This window comes from Chaetomium globosum, genomic scaffold, assembly GCF_000143365.1.
Source record: "Chaetomium globosum CBS 148.51 scaffold_3 genomic scaffold, whole genome shotgun sequence".
Classification (NCBI taxonomy): domain Eukaryota; kingdom Fungi; phylum Ascomycota; class Sordariomycetes; order Sordariales; family Chaetomiaceae; genus Chaetomium; species Chaetomium globosum.
The window spans coordinates 4,123,199-4,146,018 of NT_165978.1; the positions used below are offsets into that span (position 1 = coordinate 4,123,199).

The 22,820-nt window shown below is 57.0% G+C and overlaps 6 protein-coding genes across 6 annotated transcripts in view; 2 read left to right on the top strand and 4 right to left on the bottom strand.

The window, feature by feature from the left end:
• Positions 1-712: 712 nt before the first annotated feature.
• Positions 713-1,377, bottom strand: CHGG_06630 (uncharacterized protein; the record flags this gene model as incomplete). The annotated part of the gene is made up of 3 exons (XM_001222724.1): positions 713-741; positions 860-1,181; positions 1,300-1,377. The coding sequence occupies 3 exons, from the start codon at positions 1,375-1,377 to the stop codon at positions 713-715; spliced, it is 429 nt and encodes a 142-aa protein (XP_001222725.1).
• Positions 1,378-2,326: 949 nt separating this feature from the next.
• Positions 2,327-4,006, bottom strand: CHGG_06631 (uncharacterized protein; the record flags this gene model as incomplete). Its single annotated transcript, XM_001222725.1, has 2 exons — positions 2,327-2,640; positions 2,695-4,006. 2 exons carry the CDS (start codon positions 4,004-4,006, stop codon positions 2,327-2,329), a joined length of 1,626 nt encoding a protein of 541 aa, XP_001222726.1.
• A 974-nt stretch (positions 4,007-4,980) lies between these two features.
• On the top strand, positions 4,981-8,308 carry CHGG_06632 (uncharacterized protein; the record flags this gene model as incomplete). Its single annotated transcript, XM_001222726.1, has 6 exons — positions 4,981-5,237; positions 5,303-5,592; positions 5,652-5,935; positions 5,994-7,460; positions 7,654-8,080; positions 8,157-8,308. 6 exons carry the CDS (start codon positions 4,981-4,983, stop codon positions 8,306-8,308), a joined length of 2,877 nt encoding a protein of 958 aa, XP_001222727.1.
• A 988-nt stretch (positions 8,309-9,296) lies between these two features.
• CHGG_06633 (uncharacterized protein) lies at positions 9,297-11,107 on the bottom strand (the record flags this gene model as incomplete). Its single annotated transcript, XM_001222727.1, has 2 exons — positions 9,297-10,832; positions 10,892-11,107. The coding sequence occupies 2 exons, from the start codon at positions 11,105-11,107 to the stop codon at positions 9,297-9,299; spliced, it is 1,752 nt and encodes a 583-aa protein (XP_001222728.1).
• Positions 11,108-14,920: 3,813 nt separating this feature from the next.
• CHGG_06634 (uncharacterized protein) lies at positions 14,921-17,320 on the top strand (the record flags this gene model as incomplete). Its single annotated transcript, XM_001222728.1, has 1 exon — positions 14,921-17,320. One exon carries the CDS (start codon positions 14,921-14,923, stop codon positions 17,318-17,320), a length of 2,400 nt encoding a protein of 799 aa, XP_001222729.1.
• A 1,390-nt stretch (positions 17,321-18,710) lies between these two features.
• CHGG_06635 (uncharacterized protein) overlaps positions 18,711-22,820 on the bottom strand; it is a gene marked incomplete at both ends in the record, with an annotated part of 5,786 nt that continues 1,676 nt past the window's right edge. The window contains one exon of the mRNA XM_001222729.1: positions 18,711-22,777. Within this exon, the coding sequence (XP_001222730.1) occupies positions 18,711-22,777 (4,067 nt within the window). The remainder of the gene's footprint in view (positions 22,778-22,820) is intronic.

A 22,820-nucleotide genomic window follows, 5' to 3' on the forward strand; every position in this document is an offset into this window, starting at 1 on the left:
GGGGGGGGGTTGTGGAGGGGTTGTAGTTGGCGCATAAACTGCATGCATGCTTAACGGCTCCATGCATCTCCTCTCTGGCCAGAGTCAATCGATGAGTTCATTGTACTTTATTCAGCATGGCTAGCTCGTGCTACAATTTATTCGCTCGAGTCCGAAGTGGGTTCTTGACCGCAACACAAGTTGCATGGCTTCCGACTCGAAGTTCCTTGAGCAAGCCGTTGGGGATGAGGGGACCACGGGGTAGAGTGAATTAGATTTCTCGTGCTAAGCCATGATAAAACCTCGGAAAATTAGTAGCAAGCCGAAAATGAAAATAGCAAACTGGACTGATCAACCTTGCCTCATTCATTCCACCACACTGCCATGTCCTCAAATGCGCTAACCACGGAAATATACAACCATCCTTGCACGAACGCTCCCAAACTTCCAAAACACTTCGTTGTGTTACCCATAACCCATTGTTCCCGTCGCCACGAAGACCTCAACAACTTCAGCCGTCATCATCCCCCAACTTGTGCGTCTCGAGCCATCCCCTCGGTGGTCGTTTTCGCAATTTCCGCTGGGGTCGTGGATGTGGATGCCCCGTGTTATTCCGTCTGTTCTCGGCATTCGTATCGCCCATTAAGAACCTCCACCTCCATAGACCCGGCCGAGGGGAGATGAGCGGTGGCGGCGGTGGCGGCGAAATCCAACCCGGTACATCGGCGCAGTGTCACCAGGCGTTGCGGTCCCAGTTAGGGTCTAAGTTTAAAGGACCAGCTGTCAGCCTTCCTCTTTCAACGTAGAACACGCCCCCCTCCCCCCAATCCCAAACCAAGATGATGACGGGGAAGCAAAGGGCAGGAAAAAGAAAACGCACCCTGCACAAACGCCGCCAGCACTTTACTCCCTGTCTGCAACAACGGGTGTCCCACAACGATCTTCAAAAACTTCTCCAACCCGGCCCGCCGGCCCTCAATCACATCGTCACTGAACCGGTTAGTAAAAACCTTGCCGGGCAGCGGCGGGATGGTGACGCGGGCGCTCTCGCGCTCGAGGATGTCGCGGAAGTACTCAAAGTCAGAATACCGCCGCCGCACCGTCGACTGCCGCAGCTTGAAGGCCGGGATGTTGGTCCGGCACACGATCTCGTAGTCGGTGTACATGTGCCGCCCGATACCGTGCGTGCGCGGGTTGCGGACCTGTTCAGGGGGGGCCGGGGCAGTGGTGTTAGTGGGGTTGTTTTGATGTTGTTTTCTTTTGGGAGGTGATGGGTTGTTCGTGAGTGATGGGAGGGAGGGGGTGGGGCAGGAGACGCACTTCAATTTCCAGAAAGTTCTCGGGTGGTCCATAGATCTCATCGAAGGATTGCTGTCTTGTGTCCGGCAGCGATTGCATCATAGGCCGGTGTAGGCGGGCGGCAACCGCTTCGGTCGCGGATGTAGGGGTTGTGGGCAAAGCGGTTGATGTGGGCGAGGTCGGCGAAAGCTAGGGCTGCGAGTCGGCGCTGGCGTTGACCGCCCCGGCCCGGGTTCGTATCATCAACTGGCGACGCCATGGTGTCGGTGATGGTGTTGTTGTTGTTGGCGGGGTGAGTGTAGCCGCCGGCGTGCTCGTGGTCTGCGTTTTTGGTTTGTTCTCGATGTGCCGTTGTGCCGCGCGCTGTGCGCTAATCGCAAAGGGATGTCGGCGGGAAGAATACTCGGGAATCGGTTCACTTGTTCAGCACAAGGAGGATGGCGCGTGATGTGACCTTGTGGTTTGAGGTGCGAAGCCAAGCCAAGCTCCCCGGCTTTCCCTCAAGTGGTGAGGTGGGGTAACTTCCCCAGAGAGCTGCGGATCAGCGGGAAGGGAGGCTATGACCACATCGGCCGCGCGACTTTTCATCCCTGGGAAATACGAGGTCACTCACTCTCCATTGGCAGCACACTTTCAGAGCTCATCCATGCTTCGTACTGTAGGTCTCTGCACCACAGTACACTCGATGAGCTGGCATTGCGATCATAACCTTGAAGAACGCCCTTTGTGTCCCCCATGCCATTACCGTACATACATACATATCAATTTCCACCCTCTCAACCTCGGACGAGTTTTGGTTGCTCGCTGTTCTTAAAAGAATCGCTATGAAGCCGGTTGGTATAAGCTTCGCATAGACAATCCATCCTTATCGCAACAATCTCACCTGCGCCCCAAGACAATGCCTTGTGTACTCCACAACAAAACGCCATTCTTGATAGACCGTTCTCGAATAATTATTGCTGGTCTTCCGCGGTGCTTCGGCACCAGTACTGGTTTACTACCCGCGGGTAGAAAAAACCTACGACAGCCTGCCCATCCAATCGGCTTCTCATTTCTTCTCGGGTGCAAACTTCTGATGAATCGCCCGAATCTGCTCGTCAAGGTTGAAAGTCTGCAGCTGGTTGATATGGGCCTGGCTCTTGCCATCCGGGTTCCCGTCAAACGCGTGCAGTGCAACCTTCTTCCTCCGGGCCAGCTCCTCTTCGGAGATGGGCTGGCCCGTCGTAGTGTCAAACACATCGCTCCGCTGGCTGGCGAGGCGTTTGAGGTTGTTGGCTACGTCCACAGTAGACAGGTTGGTCGTGGCAAACCTGGCGTCCGCCTTGGCCTTTTGTTCCTTCCACCGCGGGTCAAGAAGTTCGACTACAACGTATTAGCTCGTGATCCTGAAGCTGGGGAGAGGGGCGAGAAACTCACTTCTCATATGCTCGTCCATCTCGCTGAGTGGTATTTGTTGTTTGCAATTTGGACACATCGCTGTCTGTGTGCCAAACTTGTTCGCTGCTCGTTGCGCTGCGCGTGGGACATAGTTCTCCTTGATCTTCATTGGCGCCGCACCGCCCCGTGCCTCAGACTGCGCCTGCTGCACCCGAACCCGATCTTGTTCCCTCTCCTGTATCCTCTGCGCCTCCGACTCCTCCTCGGTAGACCTTGTGCGAGAGGCTAAGGGCATAGAGGCTCCGTATGTCTGGGGGGGTGGGGCATTGGTAGTTGGGTATGCGGGCCCCGCTGGGGCGGGTTGAGCAGCAGGAGGTTGCGCGCCGTATGTTTGGACCGGGTAGGCGTTGTAATTTGTATCTTCAAAGGGGAAGGCCTCCTCGATGCGAAGGGTAGAGCTGACAGATACCTTGTTCTTCTCTTCCAACGAGGCATATTGGAGGTCGTTGAGCGTCGTCGGAGGTGGAAGGTTGGCTTGGTCGTCGGCCTCGTTGAAGACAATGGTCTCCACGACGACGAAGTCGTTCCAGTCGATTCGCGCGAATTCAACCTTTTTCTTCTCTTCCTCCTCTTCTTGCTTAGCCTTCTCGGCTTCCTGCCACTTGGCATATGCTGCCCTTTGCTTCGCGCGCGCTAGAACCTTGTATTTGTCCGCCACGTTTTGCCGCAGCTGATCAACGCGCTCCTGCTGCGCCTTGCTCCCTTCGCCGTTGACGCCGCTCTCGCGTAAGAGGATGGAATACTGGTCAACCATGCTCTGGAAGAAGTTGTGGAACGTGTGGTTGGGCATCAGAAACTGGAACTGAGGGTTGCTCGCCTCACGCTGGGCAAGCTGAGTCAAAAAGGGGCGCCCATTCTTTGCGACGAACAAGGCAGTTAGTCGCACAATCTCCAAGTCTTTCTGGCTCATTCGAGGCATACGGGCTGAGAACTGGAAATCAGGCGGCTTCGGCGGCCCCGCGGGCTTCTCTTGGGCGGGAGCAGCCGCCTCGCCGACGCGACCTGCCGCGAGCGCCGTGCCCCTCCCCGACTTAATCTCCTCCTTGCGCCATTCGTAGTACGCGTTGTATGGGTCGGAGCTTGACATCAAGAAATTGAATTTCGGGTTCTTTCCGTGGTTGTCGCGAATTCGCTGCTCGAGGCCCGCGCCTCCGCGCATCACGTAACCGGCCGTCTTCTCGATCGCCTCGCGGATTTCGCCCGGCGGAGGGATGATGACACCAGGCGGCGGCTTGAGATTTTCAAGCGCTGCCGCGGCCTCTGCGGGCGCACCGCCGTTCGCGACAGCCATAGCGAGCGTGTTTGTGTGGTGGCTGTGATGGTAGGGTCGGGTTTCGTTCGGTTTTTTTCCTTTTGGTTTGCCGTTGGTTGTTGTAACAAACGGCGGGCCCAGCCTTCTCGAAGTCCTTGCCGATTGAGGATGGCCCGTTTCGGTCTGTGCAGCGGATGGCCCCCTGCAAAGTGTCCTGTGTAATGTAACGTCAACTTATCGATCTGGGCTCTCATTTCAAGTCCCCAGTTTCTCAGAGCACCGCGCCATCGTCTTTCAAGAAAGGGTTATACTGGGTAAGTCCGAATAAAGTACAAGACTGGCTAGAATATTTGATGGTAAAACTATCGTCACAAGAAACATGAAGCTGATTTCCTCTCTTCAACCTTGACGGCTTTCAACGTTACAATTCGCACGTGCACGAAATTCTTCGTATCGCCAGCGCGTCCCAGGTTATGGGTTGAGCCAGTGGCCCGTGCCATGCAAAAGTCGACCAATTGGTGCAGGCCCCAAGTCTTGACCCACCCATCTACGGCCGTTTATAGACGGACAGGGGTTAAGGCCAGTTCAGCTCATTAATTTTATGGACGGGATGGATGCCTGTCAGCGCGCGACCCTTCAACTGCTGCCCCTTTCCGATCTGTCCTGTCTCAACTTTCCTATGCTCGAGGTCGAAGCCAGAACACGACAAACTGGCAAACTCTTTTCGTCCTCTTCTTTTCGACGCCAACCGTTTCTTCTTCTGTGGCAGTGGCTGTTGATTCGACTTTCTACCATTTTCTTTTTTTTGCACACCAATGGTAACTTTGTAATTGAAGCTTGACCCTTCGCGACTCTCGTTAATCCACCCCGTTTTATGATCGGCGTGTCTGTGGCTGCGACTGCCACGCCGTTTCGACACACCCTTTGAACCCTACCGGGCGACCTCAAAATCGAAACCTCCGAGTGCATAGCGATTCCCATTGACCCGACAATTCGCTCACGAACCGCCCTTTATGGCTCGATCGGCGAGCTCCAAGCCGCCGGCCGTGCGGGCGTCCTCCCCGCCGGCGGCGTCAGATATTGGCCAGAAACCTAAGAACAAAGCGGCAAAGCGCAAGGACGACTACTCGTCTGAGGGCGTTGAAGACAACGATGTCTTCCTGCTCCCGGGTGCCGACTTCCAGCTCGTGATTGCGATTACGGTGCTCGCAGCCGCGGTGCGCCTGTTCCGCATCTACCAGCCCACCAGCGTCGTCTTTGATGAAGTCCAGTATGTTTCGCTATAATATCCCTTGCCCCCCAGACGCCGCAGCTGACAAGGCCATTTTTTTACAGTTTTGGGGGCTTTGCCACGAAGTACATCAAGGGCAAATTCTTCATGGACGTGCACCCTCCGCTCGCCAAGTTGATGATCACGCTCTTCGGCTGGGCCGCTGGGTTCGACGGAAGCTTCGATTTTAAGGATATTGGCAAGGACTACCTCGAGCCCGGCGTTCCATATGTTGCCATGCGCATGTTCCCGGCTATCTGTGGTATTCTACTCGCCCCGACTATGTTCCTAACTCTCAAGGCTTCCGGTTGCCGCACTTTCACATCGGTTATGGGCGCTGGCCTCATCATTTTCGGTCAGTCAAGCTGCTGCCCCTAGACATCGCGCCAGGGCTCTAACTAACCCTCATCGCAGAGAATGGACTGCTCACGCAGGCGCGTTTGATCCTTCTCGATTCTCCCCTGATGATTGCCACCGCTTTCACCGCCTTTGCCTTCACGTCCTTCACAAACCAGCAGGAGCTTGGTCCCTCCAGGGCCTTCGGGTTAAGCTGGTGGTTTTGGCTTGTCATGACTGGTCTCGGTCTGGGCATGACCGTCAGCATCAAGTGGGTTGGGTTGTTCACGATCGCCTGGGTTGGCCTCTTGACTCTGGTCCAACTCTGGGTTCTCCTGGGCGATTACAAGACGGTTTCGACTGTGAGACTCCAATCGCCCCCCGCCATACAACCAGCTTAGCTTGCTAACGATCGCGCAGCGTATCTTTGCCAAGCACTTCATGGCCCGCCTGTTTTGCCTGATCGTCATCCCCGTCACGTTCTACATGGCCATGTTCGGGATCCACTTTCTCTGCCTCCAAAACCCTGGCGACGGCGACGGCTTCATGAGCTCCGAGTTCCAGTCGACTCTAAATTCCAAGGGCATGAAGAATGTCCCGGCGGATGTCCTGATGGGTAGCCGAGTCACCATCAAGCACGTGAATACGCAGGGTGGATATCTCCACTCGCACCCCCTGATGTATCCGACGGGTTCCAAGCAGCAGCAGATCACCCTCTACCCCCACAAGGATGACAACAACCTTTGGCTCCTCGAGAACCAGACCCAGCCGCTCGATATCCATGGCCAACCAATCAACGGCACCAACGCCTGGTACAACATCCCCGATACGCCTTACATCGAGAATGGTGCTGTACTTCGTTTGTACCACCTCCCCACCCACCGCCGTCTTCACTCCCACGATGTCCGTGCCCCCGTCACAGAGGCCGACTGGCAGAACGAGGTCTCGGCGTATGGCTACGAGGGTTTTGATGGTGACGCCAACGACTTCTTCCGCGTTGAGATCGTGAAGAAAAAGTCCAAGTCGGGTATCGCCCAACAGCGTCTCCGTACGATTGATACCAAGTTCAGACTCGTCCACGTCATGACCGGCTGTGTGCTCTTTTCGCACAAGGTTAAGCTTCCGGAGTGGGCTTCCGAGCAGCAGGAGGTTACTTGCGCCCGCGGCGGTACTCTGCCCAACAGTCTCTGGCACATTGAGTCGAACGACCACCCCAAGCTGGGCCCGGATTCTGAGACGGTCAACTATGCCAACCCCGGCTTCTTTGGAAAGTTCTGGGAGCTGCAGAAGGTCATGTGGAAGACGAATGCTGGCCTCGTCGACTCTCACGCTTGGGATTCCCGTCCCCCTTCGTGGCCTATTCTCAGCCGCGGTATCAACTTCTGGGGCAAGGAGCACCGCCAAATTTATCTGATCGGTAACCCCGTCATCTGGTGGAGCGCCACTGCGGCTATCGTTATTTACGTCCTGTTCAAGGGTATTGCTGTTCTCCGGTGGCAGCGCAGCTGCAACGACTACGCCATTCCTGTATTCAAGCGGTTCGATTACGAGATCGGCACCTCGGTCCTTGGCTGGGCTCTCCACTACTTCCCTTTCTTCCTCATGCAGCGCCAGCTGTTCCTCCACCACTACTTCCCCGCGCTGTACTTTGGCATCATCGCATTTTGCCAGATCTACGACTTCGCGACGACTCGTATCTCTGGCATTGGCTTGAAGGAAAACCCCATCATCGGCAAGGCCGGCGCTGTTGGCTTCCTTGTCCTATCCATGGTCGCTTTCACTCTCCTCTCTCCTCTTGCGTACGGCAACCCCTGGACTAAGGCTGAATGCAAACGCGTCAAGCTTTTCAGCACCTGGGATTGGGATTGCAATACTTTCCTGGACAACGTAAGTGGCCTCCCCGGCTCGGTGACTCCAGCAATGACGATATTATGACGGTCCAACGGCGGGCTTTTTCTGTGTTTGCTCGTGCTAGGAACTGGTAGCTTGGATAAACCATGTGCCAAAGCGACGGACACAGGGTTCATACATGCACCTGAGTCATTTAAGGTGATTGAACCTTGCGCTAACATTTCCGCAGTACGACGCGTACAGTTCGCTGCCTTCCACCCCGGCAGCCGCACAGACACCTCAGAAATCGGTTGCGGCACAAAAGGCCCCCCCTGCCGCAGCGGGCGGACAGCAGGCTCAGGTCCCCATCGCCGATGCTCAACAACAAGAAGGAAAGGCGGATGTTTCGGGCGCGCCGGTGGCTGACAATAAGCGGCTTCTCCACACCGAGGAGCGTGTCGAGTATCGTGACCAGGACGGCAACCTTCTAAACGAGGAGCAAGTCAAGGCTCTCGAGGGCAAGGTTGAGTTCAAGACACGCTATGAAACCCGCACTCGGGTTGTAGACGCCCAGGGCAACGAGATACTGCTTCCAGCGGATGAACTGCCGGCGGAGGTGCAGCAACAAGAGCAGCCTGCTGCGGCAGGCGTTGCCCCACCCCACCCGGATGTTGAGGGTATGTCTTTCCGCCGAGCAGTCTAGTTTTTTTTAAGCGCCATTCGGAAATTGTTTGCTGACGACGTCCGTCTCAGGTGCCAATAGCGAAACCATGAAGCGGGTTGTCCCTGATGAGCCGATTCCGGAGCCGAAGAAGAGCGTTGAAGGCGAAAAAGAGCGTGAGGGGAAGGCCGCCAAACCCGCGAGTGAGAAGAATGAAGCTAGTGCCAAGGTGGATGAGCTCTAGGCTCTAATCTGTCAATAACCTGGGGGCCGGTGAGCAAGTGTAGGATTAATTCAGGGTGAAGACGTCCACCTTCAACCCTATCCATCTGTTGTACCACCTCACTGGGCGTTTACCTGCTCCGTTGACCGACGTCTAATGAAACGAAAAATATCGATGGAGGGTTGTTAGGAGATGATAGGAGGATTTTGGTTGGTTTGACATGACGGAGAGTGATATTTTCTCAAATCTCATTTGTTGTCACTGACCGAGCGAGAGGATAGATGTGCTTCCTATGACACGAGGGAGGTACTTGACTCGAAACCATTGCAAGAACGACTCACCAATTCAGAACTTGTATCTCCCCTTTTTGGTGCCAATGTCTTGGTCTGAATTGTTTTCTGAAGTCAAAATACAAAAGAAAGCAGCAGCAAAACCCCAGTATGGTAAATTCCCGATCCACCCCCAACCAATCCCCCAACCAACTCCCCAACCAACCCCCCCAAACCCCTTCTCCTTTTTTTTCCCCTCCCTTGTCCCTTGTGTTCCCTCAATGGCGGTATCTGTACGCCTCCTTCTTTCCCTTGTAAACACATGCATTACTCCGTACAGACCATCACCAACACAGAAATAACAGAAGCGAATGTTGACGAAGCAGAGACAAAACAGGGAATGGAATTGACCCCCTAAAGTTTCCGTTTGGCCTGATGTCCCGCCTCTTCCAAGCAAATTACAGATTAACACGCCTTTGTACTGGAAGACGAAGGCAGACAAGCGAGTGTGTGCCCGACAGGAAGGAAACCAAACCGAATCAACATAAACGACAATATCGGTATGCACAGTTGTTGATGTGCACACAATATGCCTCCCCAACGCCAAAGTCCTCGGCGTTTTTCCCCAAAGCCTGGCCGCTGCTCAGCAGCGAGAAGAAGAAGAGGAAGAGGAAGTGACAGTTGAGAGAAGAGGAAGGAGAAGAGGAGCAAGCGAGTCAGCAGAGAACCCACTGCAGCCCTTAGAAATCAGCTAACTGCCGGAGCAGCGGTTCCCAGTCCCACTCCGCCGGGAAGAAGTTGGTCAGCTCCAGCTCAAAATCGAGCTGGTCAGCCTTGGAATCGGTCGATGGGCCCACGTCATCATCATCATCATCATCATCATCGTCATCGTCATCGTCATTGTCATCGTCATCGTCATTGTCATCGTCATCGTCGTCAACGTCGTCATAATCATCATCCGAAAAGTCAAACGCAGACACCGGCGGCGGCGAGTCCGCGCGGGGAGAAAAGATCTGCGCTGTGATGAGGGAGCTCACGGATGACGACGTGGACCAGTTCGAGTCCTCGTCGTCTTCATATTCATCGCTGTCTTCCTCGTCGTCTGTGTCCTCCTCAAAGAAGAGGGGGATCGCCCAGCCGGAGCTGGAGGAGATGGCATTGTTCGCCGTGATGCCCTGTTGCTGCGGCGGCGGCAGCGAGTGAAGCGGCAGGGTGGCGACGATGGGGATGTGGCCATGCTCGACCTGTCCCTGGACAGGCGGCGTGGTCACCGCGCTGGGGATGGGTTGGAAGTCGTCAAAGTCAAAATCATCATCCGCGTCTGCTTCGGAATCCTCGTCCTCCAGATCGTAGATCGGGGCCGGGAAGCTGGGGTATAGCGTGGCCATGGTCATGACCGCGGACCGGAAGAGAAGGCGGTTGAGCTTCGTCCGGAGGCGGCTGTCATGGATGTCCTCGATGTCGCCCTCATCGCCGTAGTAAAATGGAGTATAGGCCGGCGGGCGGTCTGAGGAGACGGTGGGATAAGTGGGAGGGGCGTCCGTGGTGGTGCGGGAGTGGTAGATAGGGGGCGGGGCAGCTATGGTGGTACTGGGATAGGTGGGAATGGGCGAGGTGATGGTGGTGTAGCCGTTGTTGGTGTTTTGGTCGGTTATGCTGACACCCGCGTCGAAGTTATCACTGAGGGTATTGGTGCCACCCGTGCCAGTGTTGGCGTTACCATTGGCGAGGGGCTCGAAGGCTCTAGGTCTGCCAACGCCCTGAAGAGGAGTTGGAGCCCACGAGGGCTCGGCATGGGACTCGGTAGAGTCAACAGTGTCAAAGCCAGGAGGCGGCCGGACGCTGCGGTAGACTATTCCGCCGGGACGCTGTCGGTTCATGCCATTGTCCTGGTCCCGCGCCCTGTTAGGGGTCCACTGGGTAGGATAAACAGGAGCACTACTGCTCAAGTTTATGGCAAAGGGAGAGGGTAGCGGCACGTCAGGCGGCGCAGAGCTAGCAACGAATCTATGTGTGTAGGAGGGGCGCCGCGGCTGGGGCACGGAGTCAAATGTTGGCTCGTCCCTGAACACGGCCTCGCCTGGAGCCCGTCCGGGGTGAAACGCTTCGGCGTTGGCATTGGTAGCCGGGGAACGCGGGGCGTAGTTGATAGAGAACCTTTCTTCCGGTGCAGAAGGCGTGGATGGGGCGAGCGCTGGTGGGAGGGAGAAGGGGTCGGGCTCATTAAGAGCCTCCCTCAGGTTCTCACTTTCCGAGTTGTGAACCGACAGTGGGCGCTACGAAATGGGTGTTAGCTCGGCGGTCGATCATGAATCAGAGTTCAGGGGGATCTTACGGGGCGAGGCTCCTCGTCGTGAGACGGAACCATCGACCTTGAACCGCACGGCGTGGGTAAGGCCGTCTTGATTGGAACGGCTTGGTCAAAGGAATACGGTGCCTGGGTGGCTCCCTGGTGTGGGTGTGGGTTGGTAGGCGGGAGGCGCGGTGCAGGGTAGGCGAGTTGGGAGGTGCAGGGTAGGCAGGTTAGTGACTGCTGGTAAGTCTGGCCCATAGTGAAGACGGCCAGCCCCCTTGTAAAATTCCCGGTATGCCTTGTGTCTGTAGACTTGTGATCTTGTGATAGCTGTGAGGGGGTGAATAGAAATGAAGGGCGAATGAAGAGAAAAGGCAAGGCAGGTGGACAGGAGATGGGCCAGGCCTGGTACCTTATATCTCCGACAAGCCCTCCATCATGGGGTTGATTACCTGGAACGGACGTTGTCCCGGTCTAGGAACCCCCCCATTCCCTTCCCCTCCTCCCCCTCCTCCTCTTTTGTTTGTACTGAATCGTCCCAAGGTAGCTTGACAGGCTCCCCTTGTCTTTGCCTGATCCAGAGACCATATCTGATATCTTAGGCAATGGCGTATGCAAGACGTTGCTGAGACGTAGGGGCATGCATAAACTAGCACAGCCCGGTACCCATAGCGGACATCGGAGAGGTCCTGGACCCGGGGTGGCAAACGCTATTGCTGACAGGGTAAACGATGGTGGGCTCTGGCCAGCGTCGATCCATGTATGCATGTATGTACTGGTTCACCAGAGAAGGAAGCACGAGATATGGTCTGCCGTACTGTTGTGACTACGTGCTTTCGGTTTAGTTAGCTTGTCCCTTGTCCTGGGGCATCAGACTCGGTAGAATGGGAGAGACAGGAGAGCCAGCCGGATCCCAAGGGCTCTGCCTCTCCCCCTAGTTTCCTCTTACTCAACTCGACCACGACGCCCGGAGATTGGCCGTCGCCAACGCGACTCGCTTACTGTGTACCGCCGTCCACGTCGGAGCTGATCCTGGTAGGGGCGGTATTTGCCGCCAACTTACAGCATCTAGTGCGAGTGTGGAAGTGGCTCCCGTGGCGCTATCATTAATCGCTGCACTGGTGAAGGCTCTCCATCACACTGCTCTCGGGTGTGTCGTGAAACGATGGTCCCGTTTCTTGGGGACAAAGATTACTATACGGAGAGGCACGGCTGCTGTCAACGATGTTCTGGACTTGATACATGTTGGGGACTATCCTTACCTCACAACCAACCACACAACTCGCACAATCTAACACGCATCGAGTCTTCACATATAAGATCGTGGGCAAACCATCGCACTGGACGTTCATGACAAAGGCTGAAACACTTTCTATCAATAGGATCCCTGTTTATCTTTACATCTCCGGCACATAAAAGGTTTAGGTACTTGGGATCAGAGGCTACACTCATCGGAGGTGGCGAGTCCGTGGAATCTACAGGTTGGTACTTTTACCCCTGACCCTGTCAACAACAAGTCCCACGACTCGGGATGCCTCGAGGCATATTCTGCGATGTTTATGTCGCAGGCCGCTGTCACATGCAGTTCAGCACGGCGACAGCAAGTGAGCCTGCCCCGGGAGATCGCGATCATGAAGTCCGGTCCCCAGGCCTTCACCATGGACAATGTGGCAGTCGAGCGGAGGTGGTTATCGCTAAGAAACCCTGTTCCCTGTCGGCATGTTTGTCACTGCTAGCTGCATGTGTCTAGGTGCATGTCGCCTCAAAGTCATCTACTGTGCACACAGTAGGCTTTGTTTTGAGACATAGTCCCAGATAGGTGACATCTCCGTGACTTTCCCTCGGCATGTCTCCTGCATTAGTCCACTTCGCCTTGTGGGCCCGGGCACGAGTCGGGCTTCGACTGGCGTAAGTCACTATGGCACAACCATTGGTTATTGATGCTCCCGGGCTAATGTCGTAGAAAGGCCGGGCACGTTGGCTGCCTCGGCGATGACAGGTCTCCCGGTTTTCCTCGCTTCGCACTGAGGACCGGTGAGCCCGCGGTTAGAGGATAGTGTGTGTGCTGTTGCCCTCATCGAGCGAAGCCGGCGTACATCGGGCCGGCCCGCCTTGGACCACGGCCAAGACGAGCTCGGTGACCTCTGGAGCATAATTCAAGGACGTGCGCTGGTGCGGTGCTCGATTTCCCCCGCTTGAGCTAACGAGCCTGCCCACTTGCCCACTTGGCCACTCGCCCACTGATCCCCAGATCTACGAACTCCACGGAATGAAACGCGGATAGAGCTCCCCGGACCTAGTGAGCAACCGTTGCCCCTCCGCCTCCCCCTCTCCCCGCGGCCCCGCCCCAAGACCTCCGGGGAGTCTAGGCCGAGTCCAGGCTCCCCGCATATCGCCGTTTGACGCCTGGCATATGAGGCTACCGGCCAACGGGCCGAGTTGTGGACTCCATCGACTGACTGACTCGGCCATGGTGCTTTGAAGCGAGTGAAAACAGAGGCCAGAACCTGAGCCTTATCAGTAAATAACCGGGGATGGTGGTCTAGGGGTGGCGAGAAATGATGGACAGCACGTCGTAGGCGCATCATTCTCAGGAGATGGAAGCGTTCTTTGTTGCTCTCGAAGCGTTTTCTATCAGACGATACCCTCGGCTAGCTTCAGCTGGCGGGGAAGATGGGAGGGGAAGGCATCGACGGAGTAAGGTCATCGGGCTGTGTATGTTTTGTTGGTTGTTGGACCGCAGAAGAAACGAGCGAGGCCGGGTTTGCAGTCGATCCGGACTCGGGAAACAGGAAAACCCTTGTTTGTGACAAAGTTCAAGAATTGGCCCATCAACTTGCACCGCCATGACGTTTGTTCAAAGCACGGTCATTTTTTTTTGGGGGGGGGGGGGGGAACCCCACAACGAGCTCGGGCCACTTCAGTACCACCTCAGATGGATGCCCTGCCGCCCCTGCCGAGCCTGTTGTGCTACCCGCTTTCCGGTGAGCCACTGAAAGACTGCCAGACTGCCAGACTGCCTCGATTACCTGCACAAGCTGCACAATTAGGTACCAATACGAAGCAGAATTGGAACTCCCTACCTGGGCTGGGCTGTAACTCATGGATAGGCACCTACCCGGGCATTTCCCGTCGGTCTGCCAGTTTATCCCGAGAATGGAGGCTCCATGTCTGTGCCGCAACGATGACGGGAACAAGGCAAAGGTGCAGGAAAGTTGGCGCAAAATACTCGCTCAATGGTAACTGACTTTCAGGTTCGGGTCCCTTGAACACGTTGTTTGCCCTTGACCAAGACCTTTTTAGCGCGCTGTGCTGCGTGCGGACCCAATGAATGCGACACGACCCTGGTTTAGATCGGGGGGCGCTTTTCCTATCGCAGCGCCTGGCCCAGTCTGGATCCATCGTCTTCACTTGCACGTTCGCCAAACCATCGTTTGTCCTCGTATCCTCTCATCGCTACCCCGTAGTTTGGTGGTTAGCCGCCGGTGCCTCTTCCTCCGATCCTCATCTTGCCATCCCTCATTCTTAGCACTTAACCCTTCGTCACGACGTCCTTCACCTTGCAACCCTGGGCCACGGGGCTTTTTCCCTTTCTTTTTTTCTCTCTCTTCTTCTTCTAAAAATCAATGAGCGACAAGACTTAATCAGCCAGCCCGCGCCCCGTGCCCTCCGATTTTTTTCTCGACAACGTTCGCCTTTCGCCTCGATGAACTCTGGCGCTTTTCGCACCCTCATCTCTCGTCTGGTCTCGCTCCGCGCACCGCGACCCCGCTTCTCTGTATTTACTGCATTCTAAACCGCGCCAAAGCCCGAGGACGAACTGAGAACGGGGATTGCCTGTTGGTTTCGAGGACCCGCCAGTCTCTGGTGTGGTCCGCCACCCGACCTTCAAGCTGGATTACCCGTATGTGCGCCCGTTTTGTTAATCAATTCCACAAGCCGCAGCTTTCCCCGTCCATGCGCGTCTCCGGTGAACCCGGTTGCCAACTGGGCGGCTGGGCGGGAAGTCCCTGCAACTCCTTTTCCGCCGACAGTCGCGCTTGGCCAAGCGCGGCGGCGCATTGATGCATCATGGCAGTCGCTAACGGCAAGTGGTCAAGATTTGTTGCCGTGACCAGTTGGTCACACCAGCCGCCGCCCAATGGCCGCTCCGCCTTCGGCCACAACAGGTCACTGTCGAGCATCCTGAGGTCCGCCTCGCCGCGGCCGTCGTCGACCCACGCTAGATCGAACTCAACCATCGACCTCCCCATGACCGCCGACCTCGCTCGCTCGCGTCCCTCGACCCCACAACCCAAGCGTCTTTTTGTCCCTACCTCTCATGACGACGACAATGATTTGAGTACCATACCCGACCCCAGAAGCAGGGCAATGAGCCCTGCCGACGGAGACTCTATGGACACGCCCCATCACCATCCTGACCTCAACGACGAGGTCGCCACCCTCAGCACGAAGCTCATAAATGCCATCAACCACCAGACGACCTTGGACGACAACCTCTCGGCCACCAGAGTCGAGCTGGAGAGATCTCGGGAGAGGATACACCAGCTCGAAGCCAAGGTGGAAGAACAGAGGGAAATGCTAGCGGGCGATGTTTGGGTACGACGGAAGACGGTCGAGGCGGAGAAGGCTAAGCTGGTGGCCCGGGCTGCTGAGGAGAAGCGAGCGCGCCTCGATATGGAGCAGCAGAAAAAGAAGATCGAGCAAGAACTTGAAAACCTGACAACCGCTCTCTTTGAGGAAGCGAACAACATGGTCATCTCGGCCAAAGAAGACGCGCGTGCCGAGCAAGAAGCCCTGCACCGCAAGAACGAACAGCTCAGGGCACAGCTCGCCGACACAGAGGGCCTTCTTCGATCGCAGCAAGAGCAACTCGTCGAGCTCAAACATGTCATGGAACAGATGACGGTGGAAAGGGAGGAGCAGCCCCCGCCTACCGTCCCCTCGTCGCCGGGCCGCGAGAGCATTGATGTCCGAGACGCGGTTGGCTCGTTGGCCGGATCCCGCCAGCAGAGTCTCTCGATGCCATCGTTCCCGTCGTATCCCACCAGCTTCACCCACCTCCTACACCCCGTTCTCCGCACCGATCTGGCAGCGTGCAACGATTTCAAGGACCTCCTGCGGACAACAAAGCGATTATCTGCACCCCGCCTGCCGTCTGGCTCGTCCGGCTCTGGGCTTGCATCTCTTGGAATCGGCCTGGGCTCAGCCTCCTCGCACATATCGGGTGGCAATGGGTCAACGACGTCCCTTGCCATGACAGGGACTCCGCCCGCAACGTCACCGCAAACGCCCCACACCCCAGCGTCCTCTGTTAGCAGCAGTTCGTCCGCCGTCACTCCAATTCCTCTCCCCCATCTAAAGGAAACGAAGTTCTACAAGCGAGTGCTCGCCGAGGACATCGAGCCTACCCTTCGCCTCGACATAGCACCAGGGCTGTCCTGGCTTGCCCGCCGCAGTGTGTTGGCGTCCATGACGGATGGATCGCTAGTTGTCGAGCCAACCCCCTCCACGGCGACGGGCCGGTTTGGCAAGGTGATCAAGCCCGAGCTCTATCCGTGCTCCCTCTGCGGCGAGGCCCGGAAAGACGAAGAGTATCTCCGAACCCACCGCTTCCGCGTCAGCGAGTCGGACACTACCCAGGTCGGCTACCCGCTTTGCAAGTACTGTCTCGGCCGGGTTCGGTCAACCTGCGAGTTCCTCGGGTTTCTGCGCATCGTCAAGGACGGCCATTGGCGGGCCGACGACGAGGATGCCGAAAAGGCCGCCTGGGAAGAGAGCGTCCGTTTGCGAGAGCAGATGTTCTGGAGCCGCATCGGCGGTGGAGTCGTGCCTCTGGGCCACACTCGCCACCTTTCAAGCTCCAGCGCGGCTCCCAGCCTTCGTGGCGAAAAGAGCCCGAGGCCGAGCCACGAGAGCACGCGGGGGCCGGCAGAGCATACCAGGCAGTTCCTGGAGCTGCCTAAGACACCTGAGCAAGAGCTTCTGAAGGAATCCACCGAGGCAACACCGCAGGTGAATGTGGAACCAGTTGTTGAAACAGCGCCTCAGTCTGCTTCAGAAGAAGCTGTTGAGCCAGCGCCAGAGCCCACCGTAGAAGACGTTGCCGAGCAAGCACTGCCGCCCACGATAGAAGAAGTTGTCGACGTGGCACAACATCCGATTTCAGAATCAGTCACGGAGACAGCGCAGCCGTCAATCGTGGAAAACGCGGCCCAGGCAACCCAACATGCAGCCGACAAAGAACGTGTTGCGGCTGCCTTGCCGCCTTGCGCTGATAGCGAGGAGCAAGTCCAAGTTGAAGCCTCTTCTTCAAAACAATCCCCCACGGAACAAACTGCCGTCGAGGAGCCAACCGCGCCGCCTGCAGTTGACAGCCCCATCGAACAACAACCGGCTAACCTACCCACCGTCGAGGCGGGTGACCAGAAACAGGTGCCTCTCGCCGCACCTATTACCATCGCCTTCTGATCTCCCCTTCAAGACTTAAGGAGGAGGGGGGACCAGTGGTGTGACTTCTTCATTCACCAACACCAACTACAAACTTACCCACGCCATTCGACAGGTGGGCTACGAATTATACATTGTATTAATAACTTTTACTCCACGGCCCTCGCTTGCCTCCCTGCCCGTAGCAGCAGGTAGTGGCAAGGGAAGTCAGTCGTGGCACGTCATTAGCATGCATTTGTGGCGTTAAGAGTCAGGCTGGGTTTGACATTCGGCACTTTTTTCATTCGTTTCAATCATGACAGACAACAGCGGTCGTCATTCATACGTCAGGCGTTTGGGAGGAACCAAAGGGTTAGGGTACTGGCTGGGCTGGACCGGACCGGACCGGACCGGATTTGGCTTGGACCTGGAGCATTTTAGAGTTTTTGTCCCTTACTTTCTTGTCTTGGAAACGCATGCGGTATAGGGGATAGGGGGTGTGGGGCGGGGGCTGGCTAGGGGAGGGAATGGGTTGTTTACACTATTGTATTAATGAGAACCATGGAACAGGAATGGAACGTTGGATTACTTGACGTCTGAATATCAAGTTGTCTTGCCAAATCAACTAGCGCGATGCTTTTGAGCTATCGGATGAAGAGTGGCAAGGCCAGGTTGTATCGGTACGGAAAAGGTACTTCCAAGGCTCCCTCTTTCAACTATGGCTTCAAGTGACAATAAGCCGAGGTAGTATCGTGTAATATTGTGTATGTGGTTAGATCGGACGGTATGAGATAGGAAGGAACATGAATCGCTTGGGCCTCAAAAGAGACACATGTTACGTATAATTCCGATCCAGCCCACCAACAACCGTCATAATCCGATGTCACCAAAAATTAGTCCGCATGTCCGAGCATAGAATGGGGTAGTTATTCGGTCATAGTTATTAGATCTTAGGAATTTGGCTATCATCGATCACCCTTGGCCCCGTGAGAGAGAGGCGTGACCATGTGCTTTTTGCCATGACACAAATAAAGCAGCGACACCACCAACTTCGTCGCTTTTGGGTATGCGGTTACTAATACGCGACTGAAACAATAACAACAGTATACAAACGAGACAGAAGAGATAGAGGTGAGAAATTCTGAATACTTGAGCCAAAAAGAAGGTAGGAGATGGACAGAAACGAGACAAGGTGGTGGTGCTTGAGACAAAATGAAGAATAGCGATTAGCCAACTGGTAAAAATCCTTACAAAAAGAAAGCAGTCGCGCGGGAGAGTATCAGGAAGCAACCAACACAAGATACGTGCAAGAAAGATAAAACAGAACATAAAAAGAGTTGAAGAAATTCCAACAACCGACTGCTCCCCCCAAGAGAGTGGGACTGAGGTCCTCACCTCCCCCGAAACGAGGGAAGGCAGCAAGACGTCAAACTCAGTCATCCCACCCCTCAAATCCGTCACCATACGGATTCCATTCCTGACCCGGATAGCTCGTCGCACTCATTTGTGGGCGGGCCTCAGTGTCGTTCTTGGCATTGTTTGGATCGGTCTCCCCTTCCGAGAACACAGGGATTTTCTCTTCCATCATCAGTCGCCTCTCAGCTTCCCGCTGTTCCTCAGCCTTCTTCTTCGCCCGCTCGAAGATGGCGACGTTGTCCTTAGCCGCGGCTCCGCCGTTCTGTGCGGCTGCTGCAGCTGCGGTCGCGGTGGGGCTTGTGCTCGGGCTAGCTTGCTGGTGGACCGTAGCGATGGACGCGTCAGCAATGATGGGAGATTCCATGTCCGAGTCATCGAAGTCGTCTAGACCGTCCTCATCATCATTATCGGGGGCAGCATCGAATGTGATTGTAGGGGGCGGAGGTGACGGAGTGTCAGCTGGCGACAGGGGGAGGTTGTTGGGTGGTCGGGCGACCTCGCGAGAGAGGCCGGCGGACTTCGGTTCGACCGGAGCTGTTATGACAATGGTGTTGCTGGGGACATCGCTACGCGGCTGCTGCTGTGGTTGAGGGCGTTGTGGCAGAGGTGATTGTGGCGGCGGTGATTGTGGCGGCGGTGATTGTGGCGGCGGTGATTGTGGTGGCTCCTGCTGCCCGGTAGGGAATTGTGACTGGCGCGGTGTCGCGTCGTAGAGGTTGTCCTCCGCAACACGCTGCGTCGGGGTCGTCAACTGGTTAACTGGGGAAGAAGACACCTGGGCAGACGCCTCGGGGCTGACAGTCCTTGGGCCCCGACCTGCGTCAGGGTTCGCTTGCGACGCAGGCAGAGGGCCGACATTCCATCCCGGCGTAGGCTGGGTACTCGGCGAAGTGTTGGTCGAGCGGGGGGCAAGGTTGGTGCTTGCAGGACTCGGAACCGTGTCTGGGCTTGGGGATTGCACGCGCCCGGGCCGCTGTGATGGAAGTGATGCGATGCCGTCCTCGCTCACATTCCTAGCATGCATCGTGCGGGCCCCTGCTTGCGCAACGGGCAGATTGGTTGGGCCGCGGGATGGTGAGGGAGCGGCATACTGAAGTTGAGTCGGCGGCGAGATATTGCCTTGCCCAGTGTGCGTGCGGGGCGGCGCAGGCTTCGCTTGCTCCTCAGGAGGCGAGATACTTGTTTCGGGGCTTTGGGGAGCCGGGGCCGGAGCCGGAGCTCGCGACGTGGCCAAGTCTTCGGGTACCTGGCTACCTGCCGGAGCAGAGGCATTCTGGGGATGCTGGATCGCCTGAACTTGTACCGAAGGTGCGATTTCCTGTCCAGCCGGCTGCTGGCGGATAACCTCCTCGCCGCGCTCCTGCGTGATCGGAGCTGGGCCTGGAGAGGTCCGGTCCTGGGCTTGCGCTGGCGCGGGAGTCTGAGATTGGGGAGTTGAAGCCGCTAGCGATGCCGGGGATGCTTGGATTACATTCGTTTGCTGCGGCGCCGGCTGAGTAGAAACCCCCGCGGGCGCGGCTTGGGTAGGTGCCACACCGGGCTGGACCCATTGCCGCTGAGCAAAGCCAGGCTGAGGGCCTTGTCCAGGCGGGAAGCCTGGTCCGACAAAGATGTGTGCCGGCGCCGGCGCCACTCGGCCTTCACCGTGGACATACCCGTAGCCAGCCGGGATCGGGACTTGCGCATACTGGGGCTCTGGCGCGAGTGGACGGGCCTGGTGAGAGGTCATCTGCGGAGGCAGCCCTTGTTGGCTGGTGGGAACACCAGGTCTGGGCTGCTGCTGCTGAACCTGTGGTGGGCCCTGGGCGGCAATAGGACCGCCTTGCTGTTGGTTTTGCGTCTGCGCGGGCATACCAGGACGCAATCCCGGCCCCTGCTGCGATTGCGGCTGCGGTTGCGGCTGTTGGGGCATGTTTTGGACCCTCGCGGGATACGGCTGCATTCCCCCAACAGGTTGGCCTGGACCCGGACGGCCAACATTCGCCTGCGATGCTGGTTGAGCATCGGGCTGTCTATACCCGCGCTTGAACGCGTTCATGAGGGACGGCTTGGTATTCTTTTCCTTTTCGGGTTTCGGCCCAGTGGCCGCCGGAGCCGACGATTTACCGCCAAACAATAACTTGGAGAATGTGCTCTGCTCTTTCTCTTTCTGCGGTTGGGCATTGACCGGAACACCGTTCGGTCGGGCGCTTCCAGGGCCGAATTGCTGGCGGAATTGAGGAGGGACACCGCCGGGCTGAGATGCCATCCATTGGGCCTGGTTCGTTGGAAATCCTTGGCCAGGGGCACCAGAAGGCATGTGCCCTCCCTGCTGGCCAGTGGGCGGTCGGAGACCAGGCTGACCGAGCTGTTGGGTAGGCGGTTGCTGTGTTGGGCTGGGGCCTTGGGCTGATTCTCCGGATATCGAACCGGGAGCGTGAGCCGACGCAGGAGCCTCCTGTCCCGGCGACGCAGCCGACGGCGACTGCCGCGAGGGTAGTCTGCTTTCCAAGTTTTGGAACTGGCCCACCGGGGGCGGCTGTCTCGGTGCCCCGCGCTCCATCTCCTCGCCCGGAATGCCCGAGGTGGGAGGAGCTTGTGACGAGGGGGACACGGGCCTCTGCATGTCATTATCCTCTCCAGGCCCACCACTTGGTACCGTTGATGGTGCAATGTTGGAACCGGACGGCGGCTGGAACGGCTTAGCACAAATAGGCTGCTCCTTCTGAGCAGCAGCGGCGCTTTGGGCACCGGGAACATGGTATGACGGCTGATTCCCACTGTTTTTGGGTGCGGCAAACATCTGTCTCATGCTGCCCGGGGATTCGGTCTGGAACCGGGATTGCTCGATGACAAACTGGGATGCTGGCTGGGAATGCTGTGAAACTGGCGATTCGAGGATAGAGGCGGCAGGTGTTGGCTCGGCATTGTTGGCCGGTTCCTGCTGGGGCGTCGTTTGGGGTTGGGGTTGTTGAGCTGTGGCGAAGGGTCCCTGTTGCTGGTTCGGCCCCAACCTGTCCTCGGCCTGAGCCTGAATCGAGGACTGACTTGGCTGCGTCTGCATCGGCGGCCTTTGACCGGCACCTAGCACGCCGGCCTGTTGGCCCTGGGGCGCACCGGGCTGCTGCGGCATCGTCATCGTCCGTTGGGGCCCCGGACCACCTTGCGACTGAAAAGAGCCAGCAGTTCCCGGGGGCCCAGGCTGCATGAACTGGGATTGAGGTGGGAATTGCCCTGGATGGAACTGTTGACCTGCACCCGTGGCCGGGCGTCCGTCGGGGCCTACGGGCACCCGCATACCGTACTGTTGTCCTGGGAACTGGCCCTGTCCGGGAGGGAAAGGCTGTCCCTGGCCGAGTGGACGGCTTTGTTGCGTTGCCTCCTGCGATTTGGAGTCTGAACGCCCCCTCAAGAAGCCGAATATGCCCGTACTAGGCTTTCTTTCTTGTTGATTCTGGTTGGGGATCGGCCCTTGCGGAGGCTGCATCGGCGGGGGACCATATCCAGGCTGTCTGGGGCCAGCAACAGGAGGGAATCGCCCTTGTCCAGACGTAATTTGCCCAATCGCCGACCCTGGTTGTGTAGCAGGGGTGGCCGGCGAAGTGTTGCTTGAATCTGGCTGAGAACCCGGAGTTGTTGGCTGAGCGTTTGTGGGATCCAGCTGTGAGCTAGGACTGGTCCGCAGTAGACTTTGAGATGGAGCATGTGGCTGCCCCTGGGGTTGTCCTTGAGGCTGCTGTCCCTGGGGCTGTCCTTGAGGTTGTGGTTCCTGAGGCTGCTCTTGGGGTTGACCCTGAGGTTGACCATGGGGTTGTTCTTGGCCCTGGAATTGCCCCGGAGGTTGTCCTTGAGATTGTCCTAGAGGCGTTGCCTGAGCTTGTCCTTGGGATTGCGGCTGCGACTGCTGTCCCTGAAATTGGCCCTGGAACTGATTTTGGGACATACCCTGGTACTGGCCTTGGGGTGGTGGCGTCTGAGCCGTCGGTTGGGGTGAGTTTTGTGCGGGCATCCTGACCGTGAAAGATGATCCCGGACTCTTCGAAGCGTCGCGAGGCGACGATCGGAACACGTCCTTCAGGGCAGAGAAGCGATTCTTCCGGAGGGCTACGACGCTCCCCGCATACTTGTAGACAAGGGGCCGTTGGTG